General features: G+C 40.0%; 1 protein-coding gene across 1 annotated transcript; it reads right to left on the bottom strand.

Moving 5' to 3' along the window:
* Positions 1 to 3,679: 3,679 nt before the first annotated feature.
* On the bottom strand, positions 3,680 to 13,703 carry LOC133440702 (zinc finger protein 41-like). The gene is made up of 2 exons (XM_061718019.1): positions 12,603 to 13,703; positions 3,680 to 4,851 (listed from the first exon to the last, which is right to left on the bottom strand). The coding sequence occupies exons 1-2, from the start codon at positions 13,554 to 13,556 to the stop codon at positions 3,910 to 3,912; spliced, it is 1,896 nt and encodes a 631-aa protein (XP_061574003.1). The 5' UTR covers positions 13,557 to 13,703; the 3' UTR covers positions 3,680 to 3,909.
* Positions 13,704 to 13,971: the final 268 nt, after the last annotated feature.

The raw sequence follows: 13,971 nt of genomic DNA on the forward strand, positions 1-13,971 counted from the left end.
AGATTTTATAGTAATAGGCATGTTTTACATAGTATTTATATAGACTATATTTATATGGATATTGTGTAGATATAATAATAGCAATAATGTAAATTCATAGAGTTATAAAGGGGTAGGAACTAGGAAAAAGTGTAGACTTCTTCCTACTCCTTTTTTCCAACATATGTGAATATGAAGATGTTAATGTGTATTTTTTATATACATGTTCGAAATAAAAATTCATTCATTCATTCATTCATTCATTCATAAAGTGTGAAATATGAGTCTGGTCCAGAGTGTGAATGGAGCATGAAAGGCAGCACCAAGTAAACAGAACAACAAGTTAGTTCGGGATGTTTCCGAATCCCACATCAGCAGCTGCTTGAGCTGGGGAGTTTCCCATTTAGTTGGTTTGCTTCATCACCACGGCTTTTAACTGGAAACAAAGGGATCTTGTAGGAGTCATACTCATGTGTTCATTCATTCAACTTTCCAGGGTTACGTACCGACTCTGTGGAGTCTGATTTCAGGTTTCCAGGCGAGGTCCAACAGTCTGCGCTGACGGTCGAGCTCTTCTTCATACTCCAAGATGCTTTTTTCAAACACTGACAATATTTCTACAGCAGCTGCTGTTAGTCGCTGACCGATAAACTCTCTCAGATGATTCACCTTAGACATTGTTGAAGAGGAAAAAGAAAGGAAACAACAGAACCGTCCTCCTCAAAGGAATCACTGCTCTTCCTCTTCTTCTTCTTCTTCTTCTCCTTCTTCTTCTTCTTCTTCAATGGTGTTTATTGGCGGTTGGCAAACCAACTTGAAGATGCATTACCGCCACCTACTGGACTGGAGTGTGGAACAGTAGACTAGCAGACAAAATAATAAAAAAGTAAAAAATAAAAATAAACAAATAAAATAAAACAAAAACTAAATAAGGAAATCAAATCCTCTCCAGTAGCCCTGTATCTTTCAGATATGCCATCAAATGCTTGAGCATAACTCCTGACTCTGCTCCTAGCAAGTTCCCCACATTTAAAGCCATCCTGGCTTCCTCTGCTGCTGCTGCTAATGTCCTTCTTTCCACCTCATATCCTCCACAATCCAACAACACATGCTGAACACATTCAGCCTGCCCACATTGGTCACATCTGCCATCAGGGGGTTTTCCTATTTTGTGCAGTGTATTGTTCAGTCCTGTGTGCCCTATCCTGAGTCGTGTAATGATTGCCTCTTCCCTCCGGTTCCTGCCCCTCCTTCTTCCCAACCCAACTGTTTTCTGTATATTGTAAAGGTGTCTTCCCGTGTCTTGGATGTCCCAGTATTCTTGCCACACTTTGCCCACATGTTTCTTGATTATTGATTTACCCTCTGCCCTACATAATGGAATTTCTGTATCTACAGTGTGTGATTTGGGTGTTTGTTTGGCCAGAATATCCACTCCTTCATTCCCTTCTACCCCTACATGGGCAGGAACCCAAATGAAGCAAACTGTCAACCCCCTCTTGTGCATTCTGTGAAGTAGATTATGTATTTTATATATGAGATCTTGCCTACATGACTTCATGGTTTTAATACTTGTAAGAGCTGCCCAACTGTCTGATGCTATTGCTGTTTTGTTATGGTTGTTTTCTTCTATCCATTCCAAGCCTAAAATGATAGCTGCAAGTTCAACTGTATATACTGATAAATGGTCTGTGGTTCTTTTCTTGATATGTGTTTTGTAGTGTGGAATGAAAACTGCAGCTCCTGTTCTTCCAGTATCAGGGTCCTTTGACCCATCAGTGAAAATTAATATTTAGTCTGAAAAGTGTTGTTCCAGATAACTTTCAGCTACCCTTCCCTCGGAAATCTGCCTCTTCCTTTTCTTCAATTGTTGCTGTATGTCAAAGTTTACTGACGGTTCTATGAATACCCAGGGAGGAGTACACGAATATGGGACTGTCGGACTGAAGTGTATATGACCTAAACCTGCTTGTACTGCTTTTATGTTTCCTACCCACCCAAAACTCATAATATTTGATTTATTATGTTCCCAACAGTCCTCCAGGATGGCTTTAGCAGGATGGGAATCACTGCTCACGTGTTCCGTACACTCAAAACTTCCGACCTTCTGCCGGGTGTTACAATCTGGAGTTCCGGTAGAGCTCACGGTTCTACGGAGAGTTCCTTCTCACAGTTACAGTAAATATTTAATTTACCAACGAAAATAATTAGAACGAAATGCATACAACATTTTTTTCATCACTGGTTTACTACTACTTCTGTCATTTAGCAGACGCTTTTATCCTTACTAAACGACCTGTTAACACTCAGGCTCTCTACAAGAAGGGCCAAAGCCGACTCCACCTGCTGCGCAGACTGAGGTCCTTCGGAGTGAGGGACGGCCTCCTGAGGACCTTCTATGACTCTGTGGTGGCGTCGGCCATCTTTTATGGTGTGTCTGCTGGAGCAGCAGCATCGCTGCAGCAGAGAGGAAGAGACTGGACAAGGTGGTGAGGAAAGCCGGCTCTGTCCTGGGCTGCAGTCTGGACCCGGTGGAGGTGGTGGGGGAGAGGAGGATGGTGGCTAAGCTGTCCTCCATCATGGACAATGTCTCCCACCCCCTTCATGAGACTGTCAGAACCCTGGAGAGCTCCATCAGAACCCTTTAGAGCTCCATCAGAACCCTGGAGAGGAATCGCAACTTCATTTGATGACATTTCTCTTTCGACATTGTTTTCTGAGCTAAATGCTGGTTGTACTGATCACGCTGTACCAATAATCTGCATCACTGACAACTTTCCTCTTGATGAACTAAAGTCTTTTTCTATTTGTGTTTTTATTATTATTACGATAGATTGTTCACTCTTGGGTTTATGTTGAGCTTTTATAACTCACCACCAGGGGGCACTGCTGCTCTTTCTACATATGGAGAGTGTAATATTCCAGAATTATAAACAATAAAATAATTCATCCATCTAAAATGAAAACTTAATTACATTTTTCATGATTATTTCTGACTAAATATGAGTTGAAGTAAAAAGACATTTACTCCTAAACGGATGTCTGATATAAAAGGGTTAAATCCAAAGTCTGTCCTCTTCCTGGAATCTGATCCCGATGATCCTCCCTCTTCTTCCTGCTCTCCAACCTGCAGATCTGCAGCTTCAACACGGATCTCAACATCAGCTTTAGAAGAAATCATGTGTCAGACGAGTTGTAAATCTAGTACAACTTGAATTTATACATGTGATTAAATATTGTTAATTTCATATTTAAATAATATGAAAAACGTACACAAATATGTTGTAACTTATTGTTACAATAACACAGCATGGATCATTTGAATTACATTGTTTTGACTTTGAGTTTTTTCCCATGAATTATCACAATAATCTGATGTACGCGCAGCTCAGATTTTAAAATGTATAAAGCCTTTTACAGTTTTCAGCGAACTATGTATAACATCACAATATATAACCTCTGAACGGAGTAGATGGAGAGAATTTAACAACATGGAGCTGCAGATTCACTTTACAAAGAGAATGTGAGTGAAGAAGAAACAGACGGGAAAAAGAACGTGTGAGAGAGGCTTTGTAGATGAACGAAATAAACTGTCACGTATAAAGAAACTTCAGCACATTAACAGCTCTTTATTTGCACCGTGGAGATGGCAAGTTACCAAAAGCAACAAATAATATGATTTTAAGAAGGAACAGGGATTCAAACAAACTCAATGCAGAACTTTAAAAAAAAAGTACACGACCACATCGTTCCCTCTGCGTCAAGTTGACGGAGAAGCATAAATCCGGGTTGAACCTGCAACCCTTGTGGGGAGGGGATTAGGCTCATCAGCCACAGGAGGTGGTGGTTGGACTTCTGCGGGTTCTTCTTCTGTGGGTCAGACAGGAGTGGACAGCTGCCCCCGGAGGACGACAACATGAGCTTCATTTGTCACGAGTCACCAGACTTCTCCTCCGGGTGATTTTTCATGTGACTCAGCAAATCAATTTTGCGGCTAAAATCTTTGTTGCACGTCTTGCACAAATATAGCTTCTCGCCCATGTGCGTGGTTATGTGCCGTTTAAGAGTTGATGATTCAGTAAAGGTTTTTCCGCAGGTGTTGCACAGGTACGGCTTTTCGCCAGTGTGTGTCCTCGAGTGAACCACCAGGGTGGAACGTAGCCTGTAACTTTTTCCACATGTTTTGCAGATGTAGGGCTTCTCGCCCGTGTGCATGGTTATGTGGCTTTTAAGATTTGATGATTGAGTAAAGGTTTTTCCACAGGTGTTGCACAGGTACGGCTTTTCACCGGTGTGGGTCCTCGAGTGATCCACCAGGTGGAAACGTAGCTTGTAACTTTTTCCACATGTTTTGCAGATGTAGGGCTTCTCGCCCGTGTGCGTGATTATGTGGCGTTTAAGATCTGATGATCTAGTAAAGGTTTTGTTGCAGGTGTTGCACAGGTACGGCCTTTCGCCGGTGTGGATCTTCATGTGATCCATTAAAATATTACTTTCAATGAACCCGTTGCTGTCTGACGGGAAAGCAGCATCTTTGTGGTCACCATTTCGTCTCATTGGCTCCGGATCTGCAGTTTTACTGGAGTCTGAGCGTAAATTTTCAGTCCCTTCCTCATCTTTGTTTTGAGCTTCAGGAGAAGTGTGCAACAGCAGCTGGCCACAGTTTGGTCCTGGTTCACCATTTTCAACTTTCACATCAGCGACATTGACCAATGAAACATCCACCTCTACGTCCTCGTGCTTCATCTCCTGACCGCTGGAGTCTTCCTCCAGTTCTGTAGTCTGTGGATGCCCTGGTTCCTCCTGGTCCGGGCTGCAGCTCCTCTCCAGGTTATCCAGGTGCTGGTCACTGAAAACCCCGTCCTCCTCCACCTTACAAACATTTTCTTGTGGGAGTTCTGGAATTACAAAAAAATCCTCAGTAATCCATCCCCAATTAATATAGAAAATTCTAAGACATTTCGTAACAATTATAATCATCTTGTTAGAACTGCCAAGAAAAAGTACTTTTCCAACAAATTCAATGAGGCTTCTAATAACATAAAAACTACCTGGGGAGTCATTAACCAGCTTCTAAATATGAATTAGTCTACAACTACTCTTCCATCTCAATTTGGTGAGGAAAATTGAGTCTACTTTGACCCATCTGACATTGCATATGTTTTTAACAATTATTTTGTTAATATTGGTACAGTTCTTTCAGAAAGGTTATCTCCTATAGCCGGGTCTGACAGGTTCTTCTATTCAGAGCTTCAAGCCTCCTACAGAGAAGGAAATCTTAATAATAATAATTATGTGCCTGAAAGACTCCGCTGCTGGTCATGATGAGGTCAGATCTAACTTACTTATGTTATTGCTAAGGCCCAATCCCAATTCCCCTTCACTCGCCCTTCTTTTCTTCACTTGCCCTTCTTTTCTTCCCTACCCCCTAAAAAAGAAGGGGGAGATTTTAGGGCACTTAAAATCTAGGGCACTTGGCCCAGGTGCCTGTCCCATTCTCCTACTCCCCCTTATTTTCATCCCTACCCTGATCAGGAAGCAGAGAGCCAAAAGCTGTTTTAATTTCAGCTGTAGCGCTGTTAATATGGCACTTTATTAAGTTTTAATATTTTTTCAGGCATAAAAGTAACCGTTAAGATCCCCAACCTGGGCTCAGTTTATCCAAAAAACGCCTGTTAAGAAATTTGACTCAATGTTTTCGGAGATGAGAAGAGCCCCTGGCCCCGGGGAGCAGCAGCAGCTCACAGCCCGAGAACAGACGTGTCCGCCGGGTCAACCCAGCGCCGTCGTCCCGGGAGAGAAACCTGCAGCTCTGTTGAGAATTACACTGGCTGAAATAAATCATTTAGGAAGATATTGGTTTAATAGATGAAATCTTACAGTTGTAGCTACGCCTGTTAAGAAATTTGCTCCGAAATTTCGAGATTTCTGTCTGCTGGCTCCGGAGCTTGGGTCCGCGTTAAATCGACGCAGAGCCTACGGCGTAGGGTACGGCGTACGGCGTGCGTCGCCGCGTTCATTGACGCAGAGCCCTCGGCGTTACACCAACGCAGAGCCTATGGCGTAGGTTTTGTCCCAGTGGGAAGACTGAACAACGATTAATCTGTCCATTCCGTAGGTTAGGCGTAGGTTACGTAACCTACGCCGTATGCTCTGCGTTGGTGTAACGCGGAACCATAAATCCCTTTATTCTGGCGTGATCTTCGGCAACTTTATCTGAAAGTGTGTAAATTACCCAGATTATATCAGAAACATCTAAAACAAATCTGACGAGTCACAGGATTATTTCTCTCTATTTCTCACAAAATATCTCCCTTGGTCACAATCTGAGACGAGTCTGCCTGTTTGCCTTCAGTCGGCGAGTCAAATCGACGCAGAGCCTACGGCGTAGGTTACGTAGTCTACGGCATAGCTTACGTAGCCTACGGCGTAGGTTACGTAGCCTATGGCGTAACCTAACAGCCTTTACTCCGGCGCGATTCTTCGCGAACAACGGACAAAAAAGGGATTATGTACATTCACTGATTGAATATTATGAAATTAAAATATACATTTGTCGCTAGAAATGTAATCAAAACGCATTTTTATGCAGAAACTAACTCAAAATATTGATTTATTCACTAAGAAATGTCCGCCATTTTTTTTTTTTTTTGGATTCAGTCCACAAATGACGACGAAAAGCATTCTGGGAAATTTTCATAGCCCCTCACTCGCGAAGTCAGCATCTGAAATCACTCGATCCGTAGAGGCTATTCTCAGCCCCTAGCCCTCGTTATGCCCACTCCCCCTAGGTGAAAAGAGGAATTGGGACACCACTACCCTAACGGGAACGCGCAAAATTTAGGGGTAGTGAAGAAAACGAGGGCGAGTGGGTCAAGTGGGACGCAGCCTAAGCCTTTGACCCATATTTTCACCAAATCTCTAGAAACTGGAATAATATCCAATGACTTCAAAATTGCCAAAGTAGTCCCTGTTTACAAATCTGGAGACCATAGTGTATTTAGTAACTACCGGCCCATTTCTGTTCTCCCATGTTTCTCAAAGATCCTGGAGAAATTGGTCTATAACAGAATGATGAAACATTTGCAGGACTGTAATATACTGTATAAACAACAATATGGATTTAGGAAAAATTATTCTACAGAAATGGCTTTACTTCAATTGGTTGATAAAATTCACACTGCAATCAATAAAAATGAATACACTTTAGGAATCTTTCTTGATTTATCCAAAGCTTTTGACACAGTTAATTTTGATATTCTTCTTCAAAAATTATTACACTATGAAATTGCTGGAATCACTCACGTGTGGCTTTTCAATTATATGCATAACCGTCAGCAATTTGTTATCATTGATGGTAAATCATCAGAGAGGGCCACCTTAAAATGCGGGGTCCCGCAGAGGTCTATACTAGGGCCCCTGTTGTTTTTGATTCATATAAATGATTTGGCCGCAGCCTCGTCCTCCTTGTTTCCTGTACTTTTTGCCGATGATACAAACTTATTTATTTCACATAATGATTTTCATCTCTAATGGGAAAGGCCAACCATGATTTACAAAACATTTCAAAATGGTTTAATATTAACAAAAATCACTGAATATAAAAAAAATCTAATTTTATTATATTTGCATCAAAAAATAAAATATATTGTAAATCTAACACCGGTCTGTCTATAGGAGATGACCCGCTCACTCAGGTTAACAACCTTCCTTGGTGTAATTATCAATGAAAGTTTAAGCTGGAAAAACCACATCAACCATGTCTGTAAAAAATATCTAAATCTATTGGTATTATTGGCAAATTCCGTTGTTTGGTGAATGAAAATTGTCTCCCAACTCTTTATTATAGGTTGATATATCCATATCTCATTTACTGTAATATTATTTGGGGAGCTAGCTACAACACACATCTTCATAAACTTCATATGTTGTAAAAAAGATTCTGCGGGATTGCCACACACAGTAATTGGTCTGCTCATTCTGCCTCTCTTTTCAAACAACTCAATATTTTACCCATCTTGTATGGGCTCAAATTAATGCCATAAGTATTTTGTATCTGTAAATAAACTTTGTACTTGTAATATTTTGTGCGTGTGCAAAAAATATTTGTACTTGCAAAAAATGTTTGTACTTGCAAAAAAAAAAATTGTACTTGTAGATACAAAGCTACAAACTTTTTTTACAAAAGCTACAAACATTTTACAAAGCTACAAACTTTTTTTTACAAAAGCTACAAACTTTTTTTACAAAGCTACAAACGTTTTTTACAACTACGAGTTTTGGCAGTGTTTTGACGTGCCAAAACTAACAGCCAATCAGCGATCTTTGGCACGGGTTTCAAAGGGTTTCTGGAGAGCCAATCAGATCATTGCATCGCCGACTGACGTCGCCGCCATATTGGATGTTCAAGACTGCGCTGCAAACTAATACAAGTAAATTGACTTATTTTCATAAAGCACCTTTCTACAAAGAAATTTACGTTTTACGTCTCATTTATTCATTCACACACGCACTAATATACTTGGGAAACAATTAGGCACCAAATATAATATATATATTTTTTTTATTCGTTTTGTTGATAAAAAAATATGTCTATATTTTTGTGAGGGGGGATATATATTGTTTTTCGGCACTACCTTGTTCTCTATAGCTGATATAACATGAATTACTCCTATGTGGGATCAATAAAGTTCTTATTTTTGCCGTCTGAGAAAATTAAATATATTATATTTGGTGCCTAACTGTTTCCCAAGTATACTAGTGCGCGTGTGAATGAATAAATGAGACGTAAAACGTAAATTTCTTTGTAGAAAGGTGCTTTATGAAAATAAGTCCATTTACTTGTATTAGTTTGCAGCCCAGTCTTGCCACATCCAATATGGCGGCGACGTCAGTAGGCGATGCAATGATCTGATTGGCTCTCCAGAAACCCTTTGAAACCCGTGCCAAAGATCGCTGATTGGCTGTTAGTTTTGGCACGTCAAAACACTGCCAAAACTCGTAGTTGTAAAAAAAAGTTTGTAGCTTTGTAAAAAAAGTTTGTAGCTTTTGAAAAAAGGTTTGTAGCTTTCGTAAAAAAAAGTTTGTAGCTTTGTAAAAAAAGTTTGTAGCTTTGTATCTAGAAGTACAAATATGTTTTGCAAGTACAAATACTTTTTGCACATGCACAAAATATTTCTACAAGTACAAATATTTTTTTCACACGCACAAAATATTTTTACAAGTACAAATATTTTTTGCAAGTACAAATATTTTTTGCACACGCACAAATTATTTCTACAAGTACAAAGTTTATTTACAGATACAAAATACTTATGGCATTAATTTGAGCCCATAATCTTTAAGTTAAATACATATCAAACCTGCAATTTTATTTTAAAGTATTGTTCCTTCCAGTTTCATTTTCTTTGCCATGTAAAGATTGTTTTCAGTTCAACAGTGATATGCACCATTTTAATACAAGACAGGCTAATAATTTAAATCTCCTGAAGTTCCGTACTGGTTTGTGTCAGTTCTCCATCAGATACAGTTATGGAACACCTACAGCAATCTCGTCTACCTCTACTTCATTCAATCATTTTAAACATAAACTCAGGACACATTTAATTGATCAGATTGCCTCATGATATTTCTAGATTTGTTATTTTTTTCTTTAATCATGTAGATACCATGTATTCTATTCATGCTGCTGTTTATTTGCTTTGTCTTTAGACTGCAATCATGTATTCTCCATTTTTTAAATCTTTGTACAATCTTTTGCTGTATTTTACAGGTAGAGGCCTCGTATAAGCCCCTTGGGCTTTTTGCCTCAGCCTAGCACATTACCAATCTCTCTTTTACATTTGTATGTTACTTGTTCTGTTTTTATACTGTGCTGAATAAATACATCTAAAAAAAAACGGTGATCTATATCTTTTCTACTAAATAAAGGATTAAGTTTAAAGTGTGAAATATGAGTCTGGTCCAGAGTCTGAATGGAGCATGAAAGGCAGCACCAAGTAAACAGAACAACAAGTTAGTTCGGGATGTTTCCGAATCCCACATCAGCAGCTGCTTGAGCTGGGGAGTTTCCCATTTAGTTGGTTTGCTTCATCACCACGGCTTTTAACTGGAAACAAAAGGGATCTTGTAGGAGTCATACTCATGTGTTCATTCATTCAACTTTCCAGGGTTACGTACCGACTCTGTGGAGTCTGATTTCAGGTTTCCAGGCGAGGTCCAACAGTCTGCGCTGACGGTCGAGCTCTTCTTCATACTCCAAGATGCTTTTTTCAAACACTGACAATATTTCTACAGCAGCTGCTGTTAGTCGCTGACCGATAAACTCTCTCAGATGATTCACCTTAGACATTGTTGAAGAGGAAAAAGAAAGGAAACAACAGAACCGTCCTCCTCAAAGGAATCACTGCTCACGTGTTCCGTTCGCTCCAAACTTCCGACCTTCCGCCGGGTGTTACAATCTGGATTTCCGGTAGAAATCACGGTTCTACGGATAGTTCCTTCTCGCAGTTACAGTAAGTATTTCATTTAGCAACGAAAATAATTAGAACAAAATGCATACAACATTTTTCATCACTGGTTTACTACGACTTCTGTCATTTAGCAGACGCTTTTATCCAAAGTGATTTATCTGAGAAAACAACACAAGCAAGAAGGTTTAGAAAGAGTTTTATTTTTTCCGACACAATGACAGCTGACGCAATTTATATGATAAGCTTCTGATTGTTAATATCAATAAATAAAATGAAAAATATTTTTTAATTCATGTCTACTTTATTGTTTGTCATAAAATATTTATGTTGTTAAGAAACTTTTATTGCAATGGGCTTCAAAATAATACATATGAAAACATTTTTGGAGACTTCCAAAGTTTTTTTTGCAGGAATTTCCCAAAACTAAACGTTAGGTTTGACTCTCAAAATCAAGCTTCCCTCTCAGGATTTCTGGCTAGTTAAGAAATGATGGCTGTTATATCTCAGTGTGTTTCAGCCTCTCCACCCAAACAAAGTATCGTGAAGGTGTTTTTAGGATGCACTTTATGATGTTGTCCATGTTAATATTTTGAAGGGGAATGTCATCACTTTTAACTGTACCTGTATCAGAGAGAGAGTTGATGAAACAGGCTGGCAGCTGTTGCAAATATTCTGTTTCTAGGGCAGGTATGATTGGCTGTTTCTAACGTCAAATGCTGAATTAGTTGATATGAGCAAAGTTTCATGTTCAAGATTTGCACTTGATACTGTGAAGGTTTCATTAAACTGCATTTAATTTTTTTTATGGCTCTAGTGGCCCTTTATTCAAGTTGCAGACAGGAAGGGGGTAGAGAGAGAGAATGGGGATGACGTACAGCAAAGGTGCAGGCCGGGATTTAAACCTAGGACCGCTGCAGGAGGACTGTAGCCTCAGTACATGAGCTGCTACTTAACCCACTACGCCACCGAGCTGCCCATTAAACTGCACTTTTAAAGCTTAAATCAAAGGTTTGGGTTTATTCTTCCCATAGATGGACATGAATGCACACCATTATTTATTGCAACTGTGTGGTTAAAAAAAAATAAAAGAATTCAGTATATGTTCAAAGATACTGGTCTAAATTTTACATTTAACATTACGGTAAATGTGTAGAATCATAAAAGAATTAATGAAAATAAAAACGGAGACATGATTTTGTATTTTCTTTTATAGAAATCTAAATTATTTTTCAAAATTATACTTATTTAAATTAAGTCAGATGTGTTTAAGATCTTACATTTGACATTGCATTTATTCAAATTCTTATACATTTATCTTACATTCTAATTAGGTTTTAGGCATTTAGTAAAATTTCTTAATATCATTAATCTCCACAACTCAAAATACTAATTAGTTCACTAAACTTTTTTCAGTTCAATTCATGATGATTCTTGATGAAGCCAAGAACAGTGAAATAACAAACTGGATCAAAATGACGTGATTGAGGAAGTTGAGGATAAAAGACAAAAGTGCATCTCCACTTTTCAACTTCATTTGATGACATTTCTCTTTCAACATTGTTTTCTGAGCTAAATGCTGGTTGTACTAGAAAATGGTGACAGATGGTTGGCTGTTCTGATTCTGACGTGTTGATGGTTGCGTTTCTTCTTTTGTCCTTGATTCTCTGAAGTTTCTTCATGGTTTTCAGTTCAACAACATGGAGCTGCAGATTAACTTTACAAAGAGAATGTGAGTGAAGAAGAAACAGACGGGAAAAAGGGCGTGTGAGAGAGGCTTTGTAGATGAACAAAATAAACTGCCACGTTTAAAGAACCTTCAGCAAATACTAACAAACCTTTATTTGCACCGTAGAGACGGCAAGTTACCAACAGCAACAAATAACACAGTTTTAAGAAGGAACAGGGATTCAAACAAACTCAATGCAGAACTTTAAATAAAAAGTACACAACCACATCGATCCCTCTGCATCAAGTTGACGGAGAAACATAAATCCGGGTTGAACCTGCAACCCTTGTGGGGAGGGGATTAGGCTCATCAGCCACAGGAGGTGGTGGTTGGACTTCTGCGGGTTCTTCTTCTGTGGGTCAGACAGGAGTGGACAGCTGCCCCCGGAGGACGACAACATGAGCTTCATTTGTCACGAGTCACCAGACTTCTCCTCCGGGTGATTTTTCATGTGACTCAGGAAATCCATTCTGCGGCCAAAACCTTTGTTGCACGTCTTGCACTAATATTGTTTTCTCGCCCGTGTGCATGGTTATGTGGCTTTTAAGATTTGACAATTGAATAAAGGTTTTTCCGCAGGTGTTGCACAGGTACGGCCTTTCGCCGGTGTGGGTCCTCGAGTGAATCACCAGGTGGGAACTTCGCGTGTAACTCTTTCCACATGTTTTGCAGATGTAGGGCCTCTCGCCCGTGTGCGTGTATATGTGGCTTTTAAGATCTGATAATCTAGTAAAGGTTTTGTTGCAGGTGTTGCACAGGTACGGCCTTTCGCCGGTGTGGGTCCTCGAGTGAATCACCAGGTTAGAACGTTGTGTGTAACTTTTTCCACATGTTTTACAGATGTAGGGCTTCTCGCTCGTGTGGATCCTCGAGTGAATCACCAGGTCGGAATTTTGCCTGTAACTTTTTCCACATGTTTTGCAGATGTAGGGCTTCTCGCCTGTGTGCGTGGTTATGTGGCTTTTAAGATGTGATGATTTTCTAAACGATTTGCCGCAGGTGTTGCACAGGTACGGCCTTTCGCCAGTGTGGATCTTCATGTGAGCTATTAAAATACAACTTTTACTGAACTCTTTCCTGCAAGTGCTGCAAGAAAATACCTTCTTCCCCGTGTGGGTCCTTGTCAGCTTTGGTTTACAGTTGCTGTCTGACGGGACAGCAGCATCTTCGTGGTCAACGTGTCGTCTCATTGGCTCCCGATCTGCAGTTTTACTGGAGTCTGAGCGTAAACTTTCAGTCCCTTCCTCATCTTTGTTTTGAGCTTCAGGAGAAGTGTGCAACAGCAGCTGGCCACAGTTTGGTCCTGGTTCACCATTTTCAACATTCACATCAGCGACATTGACCAATGAGACATCCACCTCTACGTCCTCGTGCTTCATCTCCTGACCGCTGGAGTCTTCCTCCAGTTCTGTAGTCTGTGGATGCCCTGGTTCCTCCTGGTCCGGGCTGCAGCTCCTCTCCAGGTTATCCAGGTGCTGGTCACTGAAAACCCCGTCCTCCTCCACCTTACAAACATTTTCTTGTGGGGGGTCTGGAATTACAAAAATGGACAAAAAGATAGGATTTTAACAAGTCAAAAGTGCTTCCCAGTGTTGATTGTTTGGTTGTATTTGTGAGGTTTAAAGTTTGTCCTGAACCGTCGGTCTTCCCCTTCATCTATGTAGTATATTTGAAAACAAGTGCATTACTCTGTGTGACCATTAGGCGGCACTGTGACTGTACTCTTGTGTTACTGCGTTGGTATCGAGACAGTTGAAGAATAAAGTTGTTGTTCTAGAAATAGCTTATTTCGCG

This window comes from Cololabis saira, chromosome 3 (genome assembly GCF_033807715.1).
Source record: "Cololabis saira isolate AMF1-May2022 chromosome 3, fColSai1.1, whole genome shotgun sequence".
NCBI lineage: Eukaryota > Metazoa > Chordata > Actinopteri > Beloniformes > Belonidae > Cololabis > Cololabis saira.

Excerpts from the sequence above, each read along its gene's own strand:
- LOC133440702 (XM_061718019.1), bottom strand. The coding sequence starts at position 13,556 with ATGAAGCACGAGGACGTAGAGGTGGATGTCTCATTGGTCAATGTCGCT. Across the intron at positions 4,852-12,602 it reads AATCACCCGGAGGAGAAGTC|GTGGAGGAGGACGGGGTTTT; the intron begins TGGTGACTCGTG and ends AATGTTTGTAAG.